At 37.3% G+C, this 24041-nt stretch overlaps 1 protein-coding gene across 1 annotated transcript in view; it reads left to right on the top strand.

Moving 5' to 3' along the window:
- ANKRD7 (ankyrin repeat domain 7) overlaps positions 1–23718 on the top strand; it is a 67384-nt gene extending 43666 nt beyond the window's left edge. The window contains exon 7 of the mRNA XM_063101033.1: positions 23600–23718. Coding sequence (XP_062957103.1) covers positions 23600–23718 — 119 coding nt within the window. The remainder of the gene's footprint in view (positions 1–23599) is intronic.
- Positions 23719–24041: the final 323 nt, after the last annotated feature.

Raw genomic sequence — 24041 nt, 5'->3', positions numbered from 1 at the left:
CATAGTTCACAGGTAATAAAAACTTAAATTTAGTAGCTTAAACAAAAAAATCTATTACTTCAAACAGTTTCTGAGGATCAAGAATCTGAGAGGTGTTTAGCTGGAGAAGTCTGGCTCAGGGTCTTTTATGAGGTTGTGCACAAGATGTTGCACAGTTATATTAGTCTGTTTCTGTTGCTTATAGCAGAATACCTGAAACTGGGTAATTTGTAAAGAAGCAAAATTTCAGAGGCTGGGAAGTCTAAAGTCCAGGGGACTCATCTGGTGAGGGCCTTCTTCTTCTTGGTGGGAACTCTACAAGTCCTGTTGTGACCAGGGTATCACATGGCAAAAATGGGCTGATCATGAGCGCTAACCTGCTCTCTTGTTCTCCACATAAAGCCATCAGAACCACACCCATGACCACCCATTAAACCATAAATGGATTAATCCATTCATGAGGGTACAGTTGTTACAATCTAATCACCTTTTTTTTTTTTTTTTTTTTTTGTCTTTTTCGTGACCGGCACTCAGCCAGTGAGTGCACTGGCCATTCCTATATAGGATCCGAACCCGCGGCCGGAGCGTCACTGCGCTCCCAGCGCCACACTCTCCCGAGTGCGCCACAGGCTCGGCCCCAATCTAATCACCTTTTAAAGGCCCCACCTTTCAATTACCATAATAGGATTTCCTACTCTCTTAACACTATTATTACAATGGACATCAAGTTTCCAGTACATGGACTTTTGGGGACACATTTGACCCATAGCACCAGGACTTCACACAGCTGAAGGCTTGACTGGGGCTAGAGAATCAACCTTTAAGAAGGCTTACTCACACATGGTTTGGTTGCAGGCCTCAGTTCCTCATTGACTGAGAGAATGAATCAGTCTGCTCAGGCTGCCATAACAATATACTAGATGGCTTAAAAAACAGAAATTTATTTTCTAACAGATCTGGAGGCTACAAGTCTCAGATCAAGGTGCCTGGTGAAGTCTAGTTCTCTTCTTGTTGTATAGACCTTCTCATTATGTCCTCACATGGCCTTTCCTTGGTAAGTGTGTGTAGGGAGAGAGACAGAAAGAGTGAGCTCTCTGGTATCTCTTCTTATAAGTACATTAATCCTATTAGATCTGAGCCCCTCCCTTATGACTTCATTTAACCTTAATTACTTCCTTGGAGACCCCATCTCCAAACACAGCCACACTGGGGGTTAGGATTTTAACATACAAATTTTGGGGAAACACAAACATTCAGTACATAACATAGGGAGAGAAAGAGAAGACAACCACACTCTCTTAAATAAATGTAAACAAATGAGCATGGCTTTATTCTGATAATGCTTTATTTGCAAAAATAAGCAGCCAGCTAGATTTGGCCTGTGGAGTGTTGTTTGCTAACCTCCTCTGCATATTTTGTAGTTCTTTGATTTGCTAGTCTAGTACTCTATCAAAAAAGGAATTAAAGTAAAATATACACACTTTGTTCTAAGTGATCACAAGCAAGGGGTTGGTGATTTTGGATTCCTTTTCTAAACATTTACATACCCTGACTCTAATAATATAGTCTAACATTTTGCATGTTATTGATACTGAGCTCACTGCTCTGCAGGATCTATCTTGTCTTTTGTTTGGACAATTGAAAGCATGTTTTCCCATATTTCCTCTTTGTGTATGTGTATGTTTTTAAGAATTGATGTCAGTAATATGACACTTCAATGGCAAATATTTTTAGTACCCTGAAATATGGTGTACCTTTACCTGGGAATCTGAAATCATTTAGAGAAGCTAGATTCTCTCTTATAATCTCTTTTCTCATCATGAACTTTAATTTTTTCTCTTCAGTATTCTATGCTTCTCCTTTTAAAGTTTACATTTAAAAAAGGGTTAGGAAAGCTCTGTTTTCCATTCATCATCCATTAATATAACACTATTTCTCACTAGCATAATAGGACGTGGGCAACACATCCTCCTCCTGCTGCTTGTCCTTTCCCCTGCTCTTTCAATAGCCCAACTTCTCTGAGTCATTTTTACATGCTGGCTCTACTTTTTCACCTCCTTCCCAATCCTGGAAAAAGAAATAGAACTACAGATCCAGGAAGACCAAAGAACACCAAATATGATGAATCAGAGAGATACACACCCAGACACATTGTAATCAAACTGTTAAAGATAAACCCAAAGAGAGAATTTTAAAAACTGCAAAGAAAAAGTAACTTGTTACATACAAGGACCCTCCCCATCCCATAAGACTATCAGCGGATTTTTCAGCAGAAACATTGCAGGTCAGAAGGGGGTTAAATGATAATATTCAAAATCTTGAAAAAAAAAAAAAAAACCTGCCAAACAAAAAACTGCACCTTGTAATCCTGTCTTTCAAAAATGAAGGTGAGATAAAGACTTTCTCAGACAAGCAAAAGCTGAAGGAGTCTAGACCTGCCTTTTAAGAAGTGCTGAATGTACTTCTTCAAGCTGAAGGAAAAGGACGTTAATTAGTAACATGAATATATATGAAAGCATAAAACTTACTGGTAAAAGTAAGTACATTGTCAAATTTAAAATACTCTAATACTGTAATGGTGATGTATAAATTAGTTATATTTCTAGTATGAAGATTCAAAGACAAAACTATTAAAAATTACTATAGCTATAATAATTTGTTAAAGGATGCAAATTATAAATAGATATAAATTGTGACATCAAAAACAAAATGTGAGTGTATGGGGGTTAAAGTGTAAAGTTTTTCTGTGCAATCAAAGTTAAGTTATCAGCTAAAAATAGACTTTTATAAGATGTTTTATATAAGCTTCAGGGTAACCATAAGCAGAACCAGTAGTAGATATACAAAAGATAAAAAAGAAAGATTCAAAGCATGCCACTATAGAAAACTATCAAACCAAAAAGGAAGACAGCAATCAAGGCAGAAAGGAAAAAAGGATTTACAAAACAAACAGAAAACAATTAACAAAATGGTAAGTTCTTACCTATCAATAGTTACTTTGAATATAAATGGATTAAATTCTCCAATTAAGAGCCATAGAATGGATAAAAAACACAAGCCTCAACTATGCTGCCTATAAGAGACTCACTTCACCTTTAAGAACACATGTAGATTGAAAGTGAAAGGATGGTAAAAGATATTCCATGCAAATGGAAACAATGAGAAAGCAGGGGTGGCTATACTTATGTCAGGCCAAATAGGCTTTAAGTCAAAAACTATAAAAAGAGACAAAGTAGGTCATCATATTTTTTATGGCAGAGTATTATTTGAAAATTAAGATGTAATATGAAAAATTACAATGCTTATTTTTTTAAAAAGATGGCGAATAGTTATAAACTTGAAATTTACTTTTGAGTTGTGATGGCTAGAAACTTAGAGAAAAACAACTTATTATTATAAAATTAGGTGGAGAACTCAAGAAACATTTTATCAGTGATATAGTTTACTTAAACACATAAAGACCTGCTTTGGGGAGGGGTTCCTACAAAGATTCTTACTAAAGCTATTGTGTCTATCAGAATGGCAGAGATGGGAAGAAGAAGATGGAGATTATATATATATATATATATCAATGTTCAGATAACTAGAATAGATGTTGCAATGAAGAATCATCAGAATTTCTGCTGAACAATTAAATGGATCATTAAAAAACAAATTTTCAACAAACTGAGAATAGAAAATAGATTACGAGGAAATTTCAAATGCCAAAACAGACAAATGTTAGTTTTGTTAACAAAGATCTACATGCCTAATGGGTGGAGGTCTGTCTCCTTCAAAGAAAATAGAATAAGTGTCAAAGAAAATAGAATAAGTGTCATAATTTTCCTAAGGAACTATGGAGATAACACGTTATTTGGATAGAAACCTATTCATTGTGATTTTCTTCTTAAGTCTGTGCTAGATGAGCAGAGAGAATCTAGGCAATAATAAGTGGGTGGAGAAAGAAAGATGTAAACAAATAAACTGATCCGGAATAAGGATGATATCAAAACAAACTAAAATGGGGAGCAGATATGAGGACCATTATCTATGTAAATGAAACATAACCTGGCTGCAGCCAACTGCTATTAAAATTTTGGCTGACTTCACTTTAGAAGAACCAGGCTTACATAGAAATGGACTCTAGGTCAGTTAGCCAAAGCCAATTCACCAAATGAACTTGTTTCTTTTGACTTTACTCATTTTAGCAAAACAGTTCTTATTTGTCTTCATAATTGCTTTTAAGTTATTATCAATTTGTTTCTCCTCTAATTTGCTGAATAATATTCTTTCTGTTTCTACTGCAGCTAGAGACCAAGGGCCTGAGGGAGGGATACACTGACAGGTATAAGGACATGTTTTTGATTATAAAGAATTCTTATCAATACATTTTTCATGAATATATTCTTTATGGACATAAACTTCATGCATATATTCATTTAATTTGTATTTATAAACAAAATCTATCCTTAGGAGAATAGATTGTTATAAATATATTTTTCTTAGGAATGAAAATATGTAACTGATCTTTTGAATATTTTAGAATATCAGAAATTTTATGTTTAATTTTAATTTTATTCTTGAATTGAATCTCTTCTTTCTCTCTCTCTCCATACCTCAATTCCTCCTCTTTATTCTCCTCAAATGCCAGCTCCTTAAAATGGTGTCATAAAGATATAATAAGAACCAGCCAATACAGTTAGACAAAATAAATAAATTAGGTTAATTGGTGAATTGTCTGACTTCTGTTGGGATGCAAACTTGTTTAAGGAAGGTCAATTTCTACAATTTCTTAAAGAAAGGATAAGGATGATAGTTTGCTTATAAAAAGAGCAGAAAAAATTACCTAGTTATTAGCACAAATGCTTGGAATGAGCATTTTATAACAGTTTTAGGTCATTCCTATATTGACTGCATCTTTGTTATGATTTGCGACTTTAATGCAAGATTGATTTAGGGCCTATCTGACTATTATGCAAGATTTGTAATCCTGCAATGGATTTGTCACCTCCCGCTGCATCAAATGTAAGGGAAAAAAAGATCTTATGCATTATAATCTTTTAGAATATGTGTGTATGTATTTTTTTTTCCTGTTTGTGATGGAAAGCAGTAAGCTTAAGGAAAAAAGACAAAAACAAAGGAAAAGAAATCATATCAAGATATTCATAGTTAATGTATATCATTTATAGTTATTCAGATAATGCTATTAAATAAGCAAATGCTAAATTTAAGGAAGAAGGGAATCGTCTTTTAGATTATTTTCTTTGAGAAATTTAAATAAACCTACAGTAAAAAGCGTACATAGAAAGCAATGTGGTCTCTCAAGACTTTTAGTAGAATGGCTTGATTCTTCCGGTGATCCACTGTAGACTGCTGTGCTGTGAAGGGGTAAGTTACAGCCTTTCCTGGTTACCCCATTGTGCTGTACGACTGTGATTGTTTTCTATGTGTGCCATGATGTAAGGTACTGGCTGGATAACACTAATATTACATTTTTTTTCACTTCAGGCTTTAGGGATGGTGTGATCGCCCCTTTTATACTGATAGCCTCCAGGAAAAGCATTAAAAAAAAGTCAATGAACCATTTTTTCCCTTTATCTTAACAAGTTGACTAAAAAAGCTCCTTAGCAACACTTTTTAAATTCAGTGAACTTCACAGATAAAGCAAGTGACAACACCGTCAGGGAACAATACCTCCACTTCCATGCCTTCAAGTTAGATGTAATGACTAGACAACCTGAACACCATGTGCAAACAAAAGCCATTTTTCAGAGACTCATTTGGTTACTGAAATAGAGATTTAAAAGGTAACTTTCATCATAACTAAACCAGAAATGAAATAGTCTTAGAAAGATAAGCAGGTGATAGCCTTCTGCTTGATTTCTAGATCTCTATTACCTGAAAATTCATGTGAAAGTCAAGAGGCAGGAGTTGAAATGACAGTGTCATTTCACTAGGAAAAAAAAGTTTCAAAACTGAAAATATTAATAGAGACTTACTAACGTGGATAATTGATAGAACACTAGTCTGAATGAACGGAAACACTGAATTGCAAAATCTATCCAAAGAAAGGAAGGTTAGTTCATTTCAAATTCACGTAGTTCATCTAATAAGCTTAATAAAATATGTCCTTATTAAATGTCCTTGTTTATCAGATGGAAATGATTCATGATCAATGTATTAGTTTCCTAGGACTCCTATAACAAAGCACCACAAACTAGGTGGCTTAAAACAACAGAAATTTATTTTCTCACACTTCTGGAGGCTAGAAGTCTGAAATCAAGATGTCAGCAGGTTGTTTCCTTCTGATGGCCTTGAGAGAGAATCTATTCTGTGCCTCTCTCAGCTTCTGGCGGTTGCCAGCAATCCTCGGCATTCTTAGTTTTCTCGATATATTACTCCAGAAAAATAACAACAATAACAAAACAAAAACAAAAACAAAAAATACGTGTGTTACTCAAGTGTCTGCTTCTGTCTTCACATGGCACTTTTCTCTCTGTTTGTCTCTCTGTGTCCAAACTCTTTCCTTGTTTTATAAGGACATCAGTCATTGGGTTAGGACCCATCCGAGTCCAGTATGACCTCATCTAAACTAATTATATCTGCAAAGACCCTATTTCCAAATAAGGTCACATTCTGCATTCTGTTTCGACCTGAATTTGGGGGAGCACTATTCAACCCAGTACAATCAGTATACTAAACCACCAGCCTGTATAATAAGCTTCAACATCCCCTGTTTAGTGAGTTGTTTGATATGTGTAAATACATCTGTAATGCTTGGAATTGTTTCTTAAGAAATGAAACTTGCTATATCTATATTTTTATTACTAATTTCTTAGTGATCCTTTAATATGACAAATATAAACTTTAGCTCATTCCCTCTTTTAATTACCACATATTCCAAATGTATTAAATTAGAACAAATGATTTTATGGTCACAATTATACTTAGAATTCATTAGTATAACCATCATCTACATAATGACCCCTAAATTTTTTTGGAGGATCATAATCTGGCAAAAAAGGGAATGCAGTAAAAGTATATTAATATCTTAAGTGATTCTCTTCAATTAAACAGTTTATGAATGGGATTTGTTCATATCAATATGTGTTGTGATATAAAGTTTTCCTACCAAAATATTTTCTTTCATCCATATGGATATTTGCAATAGTCATGGCTGTGGGAGAAATAAATTATAAGCTATGGCTGAAATGTATCACATTGGATTGCCCTGATATCTTCCTGCCTTTAGTATCCTCAAGCCAACCTTATTTTAAAATCCAAAAAAAATATATTGATATTTGTGCTACTTACCTGGAGAAGTCCACTGGTGCCCTCCCCTATACATTTGATGATTCCCAAGTAATGGGGAGTAGAGGTTACCTTCTATCTACCTGTATTTCAGTCAATGCCAGTTCCCTTCTCTTAGCTGTCACTCTGAGCACCTGCTGCTGTGTTCTTTTTCCCTGGCTGGCTTCATCTCATGCTGAACAACATCCCTTTTCTTTCATTTTTCCATAATATCACACCATGATTGTCAGATTTGGCAGTCTTTCATTGAAGTTTTGGTGATTGCAGAGAGCCTTCCTGGAAAAACAAAACAAAACAAAAGAACCTTAAATATTAATTACTTTTCACTGTTACTAGAAACCTCCTGCATTATTCAGCACATGGTCATTCTCACTTCCATGTCCCTCTGGATACTCCTATCCTGCCACCATATTTCTGGGCCATGTTTTCTTTTCTCACTATATCCTTTCTTCTGGGTTGTTCTCAAAAATGTCACATTTTTCCTTCCTAGTTTTGCAGAACATTTTAGATTTTTCTTTGTTTTATTGTCTCTTTCCAAACCACACCCTTGGCAGTAGAGGAGAAATAAATATAAACTCTTTTGTCTTTCATGCTCGAAGAGGTCCATCAAGGCATTCCTTTAGACAAAAAAAAAAAAAAAAAAAAAAGAGAGAGAGAGAGAGAGAGAGAGAGAAAGAAAGCACCACCTCAGATTAATATTGACATTTCCTTGAAAACCAAAGACATGGTAGTCAGTGAACTGTGAAATTATCTGTAGGGTAAATGCTGGACATAGACCTATTCCCCCTCCCTGTGCATACCAGAGTTCCCTCACACCATTGGAAAACTACCCCTAGCCAAGGTAGTTACCCAAGGAAAGGCACGTCCCCTTTAAGACAAAAGGAAGACTGGAGGAAGCAGGGACCCTAAGTAAATTAGCACACTGGTGTTGAAGTACTCTGGCACCAGGAGAGTAGTGAGTAGGTAAGCCAGATCTCCCATGCGCTCTGACTTATGTGAGCTGGGTGAGGGTCTACACGTAAACATGGAAATGGTTTACACCTCTACTTTGATCTGTTCACTATATAATTGTTGTATGTACCCCATGGCGGTGCGGATTTCCAGCTGATCAGCCGCTGTCCGTGACTTCTGTAAATCTTGTAAACCAATGTCTCTACCTATTGAACTGGGTGAGTTTTTTGGAATAGGCAAACACTACATGAGTGCCCTTTCAGATTTGAGGCTCCTGTGATACATTATCCTTAGACTTTACTATATTCTTTGCTGACAACATCATTTTGATGACCTAGGAACAGATAAGTGTTCTAACACTCCCTAAGGGAGTGTTCTCAGATGTCTCCCTGTACTTTAGGATCTGCGTGATTGAAGGAAGGAAATTTATATTATAGACTACAGGAGTAAAATGGACCTTTGATGCTAAGGAACTTGGAAAGTAGAGATGAGCTATCTACAGGACCACATGAGACTTATGGAGAGTTGTTCCTGAATATTATGAGGTCCATTACTTGGGAGCGACTCTCTTTAATTATGTGACTTCCATAACTGTTTTTCTGCCCCCTTATTTGAGGAACAATTTATGCAGAATCTGTCTGCAGTAGAAAATCAACATCTGGTAAAAATACACATAAGAATTTGTTTCCCATCATAATTGTGATGTATCACTGTTCACATTTTACAGTGCATTTTACAAGAATGCAGAGTAATGAAATGACTCTCAATCCATATATCATATGAGTGGCACAGTAAAAAACAAAGCCAATGGTTTCTGATTCACTTTTTTAATCTATGAGAAAGTTCATTTTTCTCAAGTATGGAGAAAACTTTAGGAACTATTTTTACCATAGCAAAGAGAATTACGTAGTATGTTCATAGCCAACCCATTAAACTTAAGTCTTCTAACTTTACAAATGGGTTGCATGTTCTGGGTCAGCTAACTGATGGGTGAACTTTCTCTGTATTTACATATATTCTCTGTGGTCCAAAGCTGCAAAATGTGTACTATTAACTAACTCCCTACTCTTGTTTATGAAGTGTTTAGGCTATCATTCTTATCAGCGAAATGTAAAATAGTCAGGAATATGTTTATAATAAATTAGTTTAGTTTGAAGTAACTGGTCATGGATTGAGATTAATGATATTACTTAGTTTGTATCTTCTTGCCAAAACCATGGGGAGTAACGCAGTTAAACACAGCAAGAGAATAAGCTGTGATTGAAACAGATAATAAATCTGAGTTGTCTATCACCAAATAAAAGTGTCTAGAGTAATTATGACCTCCAGTCTCTCTTGGGTCATAAAGTGCTGCAAAATATCTTCTCCTAGCTTCAGTGAGTGAGAGACATAGTCTCATAATTATAACGTAAGGGCACTTAAATGGGATAACATATGTAAAGCATCTTGAACAGTTTCTGGCATTTGGTAGGGGAAAAATAAACTTTAATTTTTCCCTTACCATTGCTTATGAGGTTTTAAACAGGTAATGAAAGAAAGCTTTTCATGAAGGCTGCAGAAAAAATAATGCTATGCAGATTTGGGATAAATTTTCAAGAAATTTTCAGCCTTTGTAATGAGAATTTTGTGCTAAATTAGTTCTACTTTCCATTGTATATTACTCAGATAAGATGACACTAAATAAGTTACCTATTAAGTTAGTACTTTTTCCGTTTTAGACACAGATATGAGTAAAATCTTAAATTTGGTATGGATTTACCTAAAAGGACTAAATATAAGAACTTCTGAAAAGACTGGGGCAGGAAATCGAAAGTCCAAGCTCTCAGAATGTTTTGCCCCTGGTGCTGCCAGTTAGATTATTTGTCTTTAAATAAACATTGCCCTATTCAGTGTGTCTTAAATTTATTTTCACCTTCCCATCTGCTTGACTTTGCCGCTAGAGTTGCTCCTTGTATCCTTGTTCTTGAGGATTTTTCAAGTTATTTGATCACTTTCCCTGACTTCCTTTCTTCTCCTCTTCCTGGTAATAATCCAGTTCTTTCTCCTGACTTTCAGTTGCTATCTTTGCTAGGGATTTATTTGCTTTCCACCTGACTCAAATTTACTCTAAAGCCATACATAGTGATTTTTTGGCTCTGAAATCTAGTTTTGTCCCACCCCCAATTTCCATGTAGTCTGTGGTTGTGTCAAGGTGCTACACGTGATGAGTGTTCAATGAACAGTTGTATATTTATTTCATGACTCTTCATGTTCTTGATTCTTACTGTTTTCCTACTGCTGCTTCTGGGATTTGACAGGTTGTACTTATGTAATTAGTAATAAACACACAGAAAGAAGACAGGAGGATTTTACCTAGTACTTCACTGATACCAGACTCAGACTATTCATTGGTATTTATTCACTGAGGTCACCCCCACCTCTGATTTGGAGCTAGAGATTATGTTGTACATACAGCATGGAGTAACATTTTGACTAAAGAAAGAAAAACACAGCTCAACAACTGTATGTTTTGTCTCAGAAGCTAAATATCTAGAGAGTCTCCAGTATGCTGATGTGTTGGTATAAAGCATTAGACATAATCTATATTGTTAACTATGTGGAAACATTAAACTAGTAGATATTTTATTTGGCATGATTATTATCTAGTGACATAAAATATTAAGGAATCTTAGTAAAAGAAGTTACATATAGAAAATAGAAATAATAATTTAAGACAAACAACAAAGATAATACATTAAAATATCTATCTTAGTTCACTTGGGCTAATATATGACAAAATACCTTAGACTGGATAATTTATAAACAACAGAAATTCATTGCACTCTGTTCTGGAGGCTGGGAAGTCCAAGGTCAAATTACCAGCAGAATCTTTGTCTGGTGAGGGCTTGTTCTCTGCCTCATAAGATGGAATCTTCTAGCTGTGATCTCACATGGTAGAAAGGGAAAGGAAGCTCCCTTTAGCTTCTTTTATAAAGATAGTAATCTCATTCATGAGGGTGGAACTTCCCAAAGTCCCCACCTGTTAATACTACCACATTGTTTATTAGGTTCCAACATATGAATTTTGGGAGGACATCAACATTCAGATTGTAGCACTATCTAATATGAAATAATTGTGGTAATTACCTTTTTCTACCCAAATTTATTTTTAAAGTCATGAGATATCAGTATATACTTAGGTAGATTCTATTTCTAAAAATTAATAAGTTAAGATAATTTTTATTCTGTGATATAAAAAGAAGTCAATAAATTATACTTAGTTACCTTAGGCAAGGTTGATGTTTCTAAAATCAAAACTATTTGAAAGGAATTCAATCTTGAGTATGCATTCTTATTTTACTAATGAAAACTTTGCTGCGATCAATGAAAGAAAAATATAAGTATAAAAGATAGCTTTCCTTCACAAGTTTTATCTTAATTTTAAAAGTCTTGAAATATTATTAATGTCTAAGTAGGTTTAGAATTTCAACAATAAAGGGATACTCTCTGGCTACAGAATTTTTGTATTTTTAATTTTAAAGTTTCTGTTATGGGGTTCATCTACTGATTAAAGACATTAGTTTTTCCATTTTTCTGCTAATCTTTTAAGCCACAACTTGAATGATCAAACAGAGATGGTAAATATAAATATTTAATCTGCAGAATTTTATGTAATCATTTGTATTTACCCAGCACTTTAAGTTTCTAACTCCCTTTCCCATTGTTAGTCATTCACCTAGCATCCCTGTGCATATGATCTTATAGCTTTGTTTCTTACAGAGGAGCCAGGTACTAGCATTGAGAAAATGGACTAGGATATTGGGCATCTAGACTTTTTTCTTTCCTCCTTGGTCGTGAAATATGCTAGTAAAAAATCTAATATATTTTACTTATTTGAAAGTATCACATAATTCTTATGCCAGATTTAGGTTATGATGACTGGAGGCAGTGGGAAGAGATGCATGATACTTGGATGAATGGAGTATTTACTCAGGGCTGTGTTATTTGGGGAGAAGTGTTAAGAGTTTAACATATCCTTAGCACTTATGGTATGTCAGGCTATAAACATGAATGTTAAGAACACTGTCTTCTGCTGTTGGCTCTATTCAGCTCTTATCTTACTCTTTGAGTCTTGCCTACTTCAAATTGTTCCCCATGCTACTAACACAGAGCTTCTGAGCAGATCTCTCTTAAAGAAAATCTGTTATTTACTTCCCTGTGGTAAATTCTTTATAGGCTCTATGTAGCTCACAAGAAGGAGGTCAAGTATGCAAAATAGTCCCTGACCTGTCTAGGCCCCCAAACTCACTGAGATCAGCAGCCATCTCAGGGCTCATAATGTAGTAATGAGCCATTTCTGAGACTATTTCATACCTCCACACTTTTGTTCTCTGTTCCTATTTCCTGGAACACCTTTCCTGGTCCCCAGTTGGGCTAAGTACCTCTGTTCTAGGCTTCCATGGCACTCAGCCTCCCACTGGTTGGCAGAACAGCAAGATTGATTGTCCTGGATTCAGACTGGTCTCTTTACACTTTGGGTAAACTTAACTTCCTCAAACCTCCCATTCTTCATCTGTAAAATGGAGTGTCATAATAATAGTGGAATCTTATAGAGATTCAGTAAGTTAATACTTGTAAATCTCTTTAACATAGTGCCTTGCACATTGTAAACATAAGAAATATTTCAAATACAGTGATCATATTTTTATACAATTTATCATTATCAGTAATTATCATCATTATAGTGGAAAAGTGAAGTGTGTGCGTTATGGGTTAAATGTTCCCCAAAAGTTCAAGTATTGGAAACTTGACCCCCATGGTAATAATGCTAAGAGGGTGGGAAATCCAATTACAGCACTTGAAAGGTGGTGCCTTTAAGAGGTGATTAGATTGTGAGAACTGTGCCTTTGTGAATGGATTGATCTATTCATGGAGTAATGGGAATGGTTCTGATGGCTTTATAAGGAGAGTGAGTGAGAAATTTAGCTCGCTCTTTTTAAAAATCAATTAGTTAATTAATTATTATTATTATTTTTACGTTCTAAGATGTTCTGGAGCTGTTGTGGAGGGGGAGAGAGGAAGGTGGAGGGGGATAGAGTGGGAGGATGAAGAAGGGGGGAGAGGGGTGTGGTTGAGGCCTGTGGCACCCCCCTCATTCCAGCAGAAGAGCCCAGGGGGCTTCAAATAGCAGCTCCACCGTGGCTGCACTCGATGTGGATTTAAGGGAGCGGGGCATGGCTGAGGACCTCTACTCCCCACACCTGGGCTTGGAGGCCTGGGGTGATTCTGGTGGCAGCTCGGTGGTTGTTGCTGGGCTGCACGTGGATGTTGGTGGTGGGTATGGCTGAGGCCCTCAGCACCACCTCCCCGCTTGGGAGCCTGGAGGAGCACTTTTGGTGGTAGCCTGCTAGTTATCGCTGGGCTGGATGAGGACAGTGGGGGTCATGGTTGAGACCCTTGGCTTCCCCACCCCCCATTTGGGAGCCTGGGGCATTTCCAGTGGTGGCCTGGTTGACATTGTTGGGCTGGATGCAATTATTGGGGGGCATGGCTGAAGCCCTCAGTCCCCTCAACCCTGGCTCAGGAGCCTGGGGTGTTTCTGGTGGCAGGCTGGTGGTCATTGCTGGGCTGGATACAGATGTCAGGGGTGTGTGGCTGAGGCCCTTGGCTCTCTCCCTACCCTGGCTTGGGAACCCAAGAGGCTTCCAGTCCTTCTAGGTGTTATAGAGGTTTAGTGGTGTTTGACCTTTACTGGGTAATATCAAAATTTTGTCTCTGATCTGTGGGTGTTTTGTTTTTGCTTCCAGTTCTGTGTTGGATTATTAGTTACCCCCATGATGGAGTTGGATGTGTTGTCCCCTCCAAAACTCATATGGAAATTGATTCCCAGTGTGACAGTGTTGGAAACTGATTGAGTCATGGGGGTGGATCCCTCATGAACGGATTAATGCTTTCCTGGGGGGTGGGGGTCCTGATTGAGTTCTCACTCTATTAGTTCCCATGAGAGCTGTTTGTTTATAGGACTCTGGCACCTCCTCTCTCTCTCTCACTTCCTCTCACCATGTGATCTGCTTGTACCCACCGGCTGCCTGCCACTTTCCACCATGAGTAGAAGCAGCCTGAGGCCCGTGCCAGATGCAGCTGTCCCCAAATCGTAAGCCAAATAAATCTCTGTTCTTTGTAAGTTACCCAGGCTCAGGTATTTCTGTTATAGCAACACGAACAGACTAATACACCCTGCCACTTAAACTCTGCACTAGAACTAATTTGCTGTCCTTTGTTTACTTCTATAGCAGGGGAACTTCCTGTGGGGACCAGCACTTGGGCTCTGTGGTTGAGCTAAATTGCTGCTTTGCTTCTGATTCTCTGGGAAAGGCTTTTTGTGCAGCTCAGGTTTTAATTGTTGACCTTGTAAGCACTTCTGGCTCTTGTGAGGTCTGGTACACCTGAGTTGTGTGGAAACTCTGGTCTGGACCTGAATTTTTTCAGTAAACTGCACCCCCTGCAGTTCTATACTCCTGATCAGTCTCCAGTGAATGATCTTGTGCTGATTGGAGGACAGATCAGGTGTCCATGCTGTGACCCAGTGTTCCCCCAGTGGGCTCATATCTACCACCACCCACACTCTAAACATTTCCCATAGGATGGGCCATGTGCTGGTCCCTTGCAATGACTCACTGGCCTCTGAGTGGCTCGTTTTTTCAGTTGTCTGTGGCCCCTCACTCCTGTGTGGGTCCATGGGAACACTGTTAGTGGTCTAGGTGGCCTGGGGGCCACCAAGGCTCTCTTTTCCCCTGTGGCCTCCATGCAAGTTCATAGGATGGGCACAGCTGTGGCTTTTGCCAGCTCTTACTCCACATGCTCACCAGGGCCAGCCCTGATGTGGTCAGGGCTCAAAATGGTTGGAATGGTCCTTTCTTTCTCTCATTGCAACTTCTCCCACCTTCTCTCCTCTTCTTCCCCTGACTCTAGTGGCTCCAGCTTCATAGTTGCTGCTTTTTAGTAGTTGTAAATTGGTTGATTGTGACCCTGGAGACTGTCTATTCTGCCATCTTGACCAGAAGTCTTCTAAAACCACTAGCTCACTCTTGATCAGCCTATTCTTGCCATGTGGTACCCTGAGTTGCTGTAGAAGAAGGCGCTTACCAAATGCATTACCTGGAAATTGGACTTCCTAGCCTCCAAAGTGTAAGAAATAAATTTCTTTCTTTATAAATTACCCAGTTTCAGTTATTCTGTTATAAACAAAAAACAGGGCTAATTAATACAGTGTGCCATTCTAAATATGTAGAATTGGTATATTAATTATTTCAAGCTGAGAATATTGGAAAAATTTTAGTTGCCAAAAGGGTTAGCTGTCCTGTCTTCCTACATGTAGCAAGCCACAGAGATTCCTCTGGGAAGGGTGTCTTCTTTGTACAAGGTGAGAGAATATTCCTTATCACCAGAGACTGGGACTTGTTGCTGCAAAAGGCCGGAATAAATAAACTTCCTAAAGTAACACTTATCTTCCACTCACTTTACACCCCCCAGTGTATCTCCTACTGACTTCCCTAGTATTTACTGCCCCTAGCCAAATCCTCTTTGTCCTGTCATTTCTTCACAAATTTATTGCTCTTTGTGTAAAATGTATAAAAACATCTTGCTTTGTCCATTTCTTTGGACTTTGCTTTCTTATGATGATCCCCATGTACATGTAAAACTAACAAAACTTGTACACTTTCCTCTTAACTGTGTTATGTCAATTTGATTCCTAGATCCAGCTGAAGAGCCCACAAAAAAATTAAGGGGGGCCCAGCAGCCACCGAGGTGAGCTGAGACCAGACCCTGTGGCACTGGCACTGGGGCTCAGTCTAAGGCCTGGAGGGAAGATCACACAACCCAGCAGCTGCCGAGGTAACCCAAGATCTGCATGGCATCAGGGCTCAGTCTAAGATCCCAGGGGTAAAGGAAGTGCACACAGCCCAGCAGCAACTAAGGTGAGCTGAGACCAGACACTTGTGGCACTAGGGTCCAGGGTAAGGCCCCAGGGGGAAGGGAAGTGCACATAGCCCAGCAGCCAGCTGAGGTGAGCTGAGACCTGCACAGTACCAGGGGCTCAGTCTACAGCCACAGAAAGCTAGAACAGGAGCCAAGGTGGTGTAATATAGATACTGCCACACCTTCTGTCACCACAAAGACAGTTCACCACCAAAATAGTAGCCAGGGCCACTCTACAGCCAACCTGCCACTCACTTGACTACACTGATATGAGTCACCAGTAGAGCCTGCAAATAGAGGAGGAAATCTTTATCCTCATAGCCAACCCCAGAGTAACAGAAGAAGCAGGTCCTCTACCAGATGACCAAACATCAATGAAAAAATACTAGAACTAAAAACAAATAAGAAGATATGACACCACCAAAGGAATACAGTAATGCTCAAATTCCAGACCCCATAGAACAGGGAATCCTTGAAATGTCTGAAAAGGAATTATGAGCAATGATCTTAAGAAATCTCGAAGAAATAAAAGAAGACTCAATTAGAGAACACAAGGAAACAAGAAAAAATATCCAGAATATGAAGTAGGAAATTTACAGAGAGATTAATACCTTAAAAAAGAATGTAGCAGAACTCCTAGAAATGAAACAATCACTTATTGAAATAAAAAACACAACAGAGAGCTTAAGCAACAGGCTAGAGCAAGCAGAAGAAAGAATTTCAGATCTCGAAGATAGTCTTTTCAAAATAACCTGGCAGATAAAAAAAAAAAAAAAAGGAAAAAGGAATTAAAAATAATGAGGAAAATCTAAGAGAGATAGCAGACAACCTCAAGTACTCAAATATCCGAATTGTTGGTATTCCAAAAGGAGAGGAGAAAGGAAAAGGTATTGAAAACCTATTCAAGGAAATAACAGAAAAATTACCAGGGGTAGGGAGAGATGCAGACCTTCAGATCCAAGAAGCTCAAAGGTCTCCAAACAGATTCAATTCAAAAAGATACTCTCCAAGAAATATTATAGTCAAATTTGCAAAGCTCAAAGACAAAGAGAGAATTATAAAAGCATCAAGTCACCTATAAGGGAACCCCTATCAGACTAACAGCAGACTTCTCAACTAAAACCCTACAGGCCAGAAGAAAGTGGAATGATATACTCAAAACACTAAAAGAAAAAAATTTCCAGCCAAGAATTCTTTACCCAGCAAGGCTCTCCTTCAGAAACAAGGGAGAAATAGTGTATTTGCCAGACAAACAAAAATTGTGGGAGTTCAGCACCACACGACCAGCTCTGCAAGAAATGCTCAAGGGAGTCTGAATAATGAATGCCACTACCATGGATACACAAGAAAGAGAGAACATGCAGTTAAAACAAAAATACCAGTGAGAAAGGGCAAGAAGCTAAATCATGCCACCTCAAATTCCCAACTAACATTGAAGAAAAGAAATAAAAGGGAAAGTAAGGATTGAAAGATATGTAAGACATCTAAACCAAAAGCAATTAAATGACAGGAATTAAACATTGTCTGTCAATAACCACCTTAAATGTGAATGGCAGATTGACTGATTGGATTAAAAAGCTAGACCCAAGTATATGCTGTCTTCAAGAGACCCATTTCACAGATAAAGACACACAAAGAGACTAAAAGTGAAGGGATGGAAAAAGATATACCATGCAAATGGAAACCAAAAATGCAGGAGTAGCTATTCTTATATCAGATAAAATAGACTTTAAACCAAAAAACAAAAAGAGACAAAGAAGGCCACTATATAATGATAAAAGGATCTATCCAGCTAGAAGACATAACAATCATAAATATACATGCACTCAATACTGGAGCACCCAGATATATAAAGCAAACACTCTTAGACCTAAAGAAAGAAATAGGCCCTAATAACACTAATAGGTGACCTGAACATCCCTCATCACTAAGATGGGACAGATCTTCCAGGCAACAAATCAACAAAGAGACATGGGATTTAAACTACATGTTAGACCAACTGGACCTGGCAGATATATACAGAACACTTCACCCAACAACTAAAGAATATACTTTCTTCTCATCAGCTCATGGAACATTCTCCAGGATAGACCACATATTAGGTCACAAATCTAGTCTCAGCAAATTTTAAAAAATTGAAATCATTCCAAGTATCTTTTCAGACCACAATGGACTAAAATTGGAAATTAATAATAATAAAAACTCTGGAAACTATACACATACATGGAAACTAAATAATAGGCTCATAAATGGCCTATGGGTCCAAGAAGAAATTAAATAGGAAATCAAAAAATTTCTAGAAACTAATGAAAATAGAGATACATCATACCAAAACCTGTGGGATACTGCAAAAGCAGTACTAGGAGGCAGAATTATTGCAATAAATGCTTACATCAAAACAACAGAAAGACTTCAAATGACCTAACACTATGCCTCAAAGAACTTGGAAAACAAGAACAATCCAAACCTAAAGGTAGTAGTTGGAAAGAAATAATTAAGATCAGAGCAGAACTAAAAGAAATAGAGACCCAAAAAAACAATAGAAAAGATCAACAAAGCAAAAGTTGATTTTTCGAGAAGATAAATAAAATAGACAAACCATTAGCTAGGTTAACAAAAAAAAAAAAGATGACCCAAATAACAAAAATCAGAAATGAAAAGGGAGACATTACAACCAATGTCACAGAAATACAAAGAATCATTAGAGACTATTATAAACAACTGTATGACAACAAATATGAAAATCTGGAAGATATGGATAAGTTCCTAGACACACACAAACTACCCAGACTGAACCAAGAAGAGACAGAAAACCTGAACAGACCAATAACAAGCAAGGAGATTGAAGTGGTAATTAGCAATCTTCCAAAAAAGAAAATTCCAAGTCTGGATTGTTTTACAGCTGAATTCTATTAAACTTTTAATGAGGAGTTAATACCAATTCTCCTCAAACTATTCCAAACATTGAAACAGATGCTACTCCCTCAAACTCACTTTATGAGATCAACACAACTCTGCTGCAAAACCAGATAAAGACACAACAAAAGAAGAAAATTATAGGCCAATATCCTTGATGAACCTCAATGCTAAAATTCTCAACAAAATATTAGCAATCAGAATACAGCAACATCGGGCCGAGCCCGTGGCGCACTTGGTAGAGTGCGGTGCTGGGAGCGCTGCGACGCTCCTGCCGCGGGTTCGGATCCTATATAGGACTGGCTGGTGCACTCACTGGTTGAGTGCCGGTCACGAAAAGGACAAAAAAAAAAAAAAAAAGAATACAGCAACATATTAAAAAAATTATACACCATGATAAGTGGGATTCATTCCAAAGATGCAAGGATGGTTCAAAATATGAAAGTCAATAAATGTGAAACATCACATCAACAAACTCAAGAACAAAGACAGTATGATTATCTCGATAGGTGCTGAAAAAGCATTTGATAAAATTCAATATCCCTTCATAATGAAAACTCTCAACAAATTAGGTATAAAAGGAAAATATCTCAACACAATAAAAGCCATTTTTGACAAGCCCGCCTCCAGTACCATTCTAAATGGGGAAAAACTGAGGGCCTTTCCCTTAAGAATAGGAACAAGACAAGGATGCCCACTCTCACCACTTCTATTTAACATAGTACTGGAGGTACCAGCCAGAGAAATCAGGCAAGACAAAGAAATAAAGAGAATCCAGATCGGAAAAGATGAAGTCAAATTTCCCTATTTGCAGATAACATCATACTATGTATAGAAAAGCCTAAAGACTCTATCAAAAAATTTCTAGAGCTGGTTAATAACATTGCAGGATACAAAATAAATGTCCCCAAATCAATTGCGTTTATATACTCAAATAATGAACTAACAGAAAGAGAAATAAAGAAAGTAAGCCCTTTTACAATTGTCATGAAAAGAATAAAATACACAAGGATCAATTTATCCAAGATGAAAGACCTCTACAATGAGAACTACAAACCACTTCTGAAAGAAATTAAAGAAGACAGAAAAAGATGGACAGATATTCCATGCTCTTGAATTGGAAGAATTAACATTGTGAAAATGTCTATACTACCCAAAGTGATCTACAGATTGAATGCAATTCCCATCTAAATACCAATGACATTCTTCACAGAAATGGAAAAAAGAATATTACCCTTCATATGGAACAACAAAAGACCCTGAATAGCCAAAGCAATCCTGAGCAAAAAAAATAAAGCTGGAGTCATAACACTACCTGACTTCAAATTCTACTAGAAAGCTATTTTAACCAAAACAGCATGGTACTGGTATAAAAATAGACATTCAGAGCAGTGGAGTAGAATTGAGAACTGAGAAATTACCCCTCAGGCTTACATCCATCTGATATTGGACAAAGGCAACAAAAGTCTACTTTGGAGAAAAGACTGCCTCTTCAACAAGTGGTGCTGGGAAAACTGGATATCCATATGCAGAAGAATGAAACTAGATATGCATCTCTCACCATACACTAAAATCAACTCAAAATGGATTAAAGACTTAAGTATAAGACCTGAAACTGTCACTTTACGAAGGGAAAATATAGATGAAACACTTCAGCAATTAGGTCTGGGCACAGACTTTATGAACATGCGACTGAAAGCACAAGCAGTAAAAGAAAAAAGTCAACAAATGGGACCATATCAAACTAAAAAGCTTCTGCACAGCAAAAGAAACAATCAACAGACTGAAATGACAACCTATAGAGTGGGAGAAAATTTTTGCTAACTGTGCATCCGACAAGGGATTAATATTCATAATATGCAAGGAACTCAAGCAATTATACAGTAAAAGAGTAAATAACCCAATTAAAAAATGGGCAAAGGAGCTGAATAGACATTTTTCAAAGGAAGACATACAAATGGCCAACAGGTACATGAAAAAATGCTCAACATCACTAGTCAACAGGGAAATGCAAATTAAAACTGCATTGATATACTACCTCACCCCAGTTAGACTGGCTGTAATAAAAATAACAAATTTTGATTGGTGAATAACAAATGCTGGTGAGGGTGTGGAGAGAAGGGAACAGTACTGCACTGTTGGTGGGACTGTAAATTAGTACAACCACTACGGAAAACAGTATGGGAATTTCTTAAACAACTACAGATAAATCTTCCATACAATCCAGCAATCCCACTTCTGGGTATATACCCAGAGGAATGGAAATCATCATGTTAAAGGGATACCTGCATTCCCATGTTCATAGCAGCTCTGTTTACAATAGTCAAGACATGGAACCAACCTAAATGTCCCACTTGCAACAACATGGATGAGCCTGGATAAACCTATGTTGAGTGAAATAAGCAAAGCACAGAGGAATAAATACTGCATATACTCACTCATGTGTAGGAGCTCAGAGAGAAAGAAGGAAAGAAAGACCACAGTAATGCATTGGACTTGCAGAGGGAGAGAACATTCCTTGGGTACAAAGTGGAGTGGGGAGGAATGGGGGAGGGAGAGGGAGATTGGGGATAATTGGGTTGGAGACCTGGGGTACAAATGCAATTTGTGGTAATGGGTATGCTGCCAGTATGAATCTGGCCCTCACATCATGGGCATGAAGGGTGACCATCAGCTTTGTATCTCATGAATATTCATAACCAATAAAAAAAAATTAATGGGGGGAGGTACAGGTGATGTCTCTCTCCTCTATGGCAGCATCTTTTGCCTTATTCCTTTGACATGATCTGTCCCATGAGTTTGTCTCCCTACTGGATTGCCTGTTTCTGTTAGGCAGCAACCATTTCCATCCTGTACTCATTCTGATTCCTTAGGGCTGTGCATTGAGCCTGGTTCATAATGGGAAATCAATAAACGTTAGACGCTTACAAGATTCCCAGCTTAAAGTCTAAATTAGTATTGAAGTCACACTCTGGACTTTGTAGAATGGCTAAGAAAAGTGTTTCTTCATAGGTTGGAGGTCCAGAGGGTATGTTCACATACCTTTCCAGTTCTTCCCGTGTCACTTCTGATGATTGTTCCTGGGGTTTCTGGTAGCCATTCTCTCTTCTCTCTGTAGGGACCAAAATCTTGGGTCTCTTCATTTTTCATTGTTTAGACGATACTTGATCATTTAACCTGTTTTTAAGCTTAGAATTAAATAATATGATCATTTTATTGTGTTCAGATATTGATGATGTTATTTATTTTATGCCTGTTTAAAGTCCGAAAGCAGAATGGCAGATAGTAGCTTTAACTGGTCAGTCCTATTCTATGATAACTTCTTACTGTTGTGTCAATAAACACAATTTTTATTTTCACTTATGAGGATTTCAAAGTTTGTAAATTTTTCACTTATCCTAAGGCAATATTGCAAAGCAGAGTCAATCGGTTTGTTTGGATATAACTTTTAGTAGCTTTTCCTTAATATTTCTGTTTCTTTAGCCAAGATCCAGGATGTTTTGAGTGGCAAATAATTTCTTCTTTTAATCTTGGTAGGACTTCTCAGTTCTGTTGGCATAAACATAGGGTTTTAAATTTGAAACCAAGATTGTTTACTGGATGTGGATGGAGATTTACTATAAAATTCTATTATCAAAGACTTCCAGAAAATTGATATATTTTTGGTTATTATTTATAGTCACACGTCTCCTCTTACAATTTTCTTTTTTCATTACTTAATGCTTCATTTTTCTTACTTTTCTCTGGAAAAGCATTCAGCATGTAAAATTGCATTGCACAACATTGTGGTGCATATTTATAGCATCTCATTTTTCACATGGTGATAAATGATTAATTATAAAGATTCACCCTTATCTTATGCAATATTGAATGTATCCATGATTTAACACATTGAAGTTATTTAGAAGAGATGTTTATTTGAAAAGGGAAATGATTATTACCTTTTTATCCTTATTCTAGCTTTTTCACTAGCTCAGTTTATGCTTATGAGTACTGTCCTTAGTTCAAGACTCAAAGGGACTTCAAAAGGAAGTTTGGATGTTGGGGAGGAAAAAAATTCTTGTTTCCTGTACTCTTCTTGGGTTCATTGAGAAATTCCCTGTAGAATGACAAAAGACAAATTGACAAGAGAAAAATAATATTAACATGGGAATTATGCCTACACATTGAGTGATGAGTAACTCAAAGGGGTGGCTATAACTTGAGGCTTAAAAAAAATCTTAAGAGAAAAATAAATTTGTAGAAAAATGACAAGACAAAGGAAAAATGCTTTAGGCTTTTAGGGGCAGCAAACTGTAGGAAGGTAAATACATGAGAGAAACTAATGGAAGATAAGGGTCATTTTATCAAGTTCTGTTATGTGGATTCTGCTGGTGCCTTGTCTGTACTGATAAGAGCATAGGATTTTCTCCAGTGATGAAGAAACCTCCTGCTCCTCCTAGTAGAGAGAGGCAGGGCAGAAAGTTTTTTTTTCTTGTGTCTACTTCTTCTCAATTGCTTTCAGCTCAAAATAACCCTTACGTCAAAGTGGCATATTTTAGGGTAGCATATTCTGAACCCCTTCATGAACATATGGAAAGTGGTTCCCTTGGAGAATTTGTCCATACTGAAGAGTCTCAATAAACGGCATATATTTTAGAATATGTGTGTGTAAAACACAGCAGGGAATCCCAGAAAGAATTCAAAGAACTCAGTGGAATTGCAGAAGGTAAGAAATTTCTTCCCTCTCTACACAGTCTCCACGTAATTACGGTTAACTCTGTGGTACTGAAGCTCAACAAGGGGTTAGAGTAGAAACTTTGGAATTAGGCTGCTGAGGGTCCTGTACCCAATTTCTTGCCATTTATTGTTATCTTGGGCAAGTTATTTCACTCTTTTTACTAGTGTGCTTACCATATAGGATGACTGTGAGTAATGTTTGAGTAGTTGTTCCCATATGCAGTCCC

This window comes from Cynocephalus volans, chromosome 6 (assembly GCF_027409185.1).
Source record: "Cynocephalus volans isolate mCynVol1 chromosome 6, mCynVol1.pri, whole genome shotgun sequence".
Lineage (NCBI taxonomy): Eukaryota > Metazoa > Chordata > Mammalia > Dermoptera > Cynocephalidae > Cynocephalus > Cynocephalus volans.
Note: the sequence above shows the minus strand (reverse complement) of the source record. Positions and strands in the feature narration are given on the sequence as shown.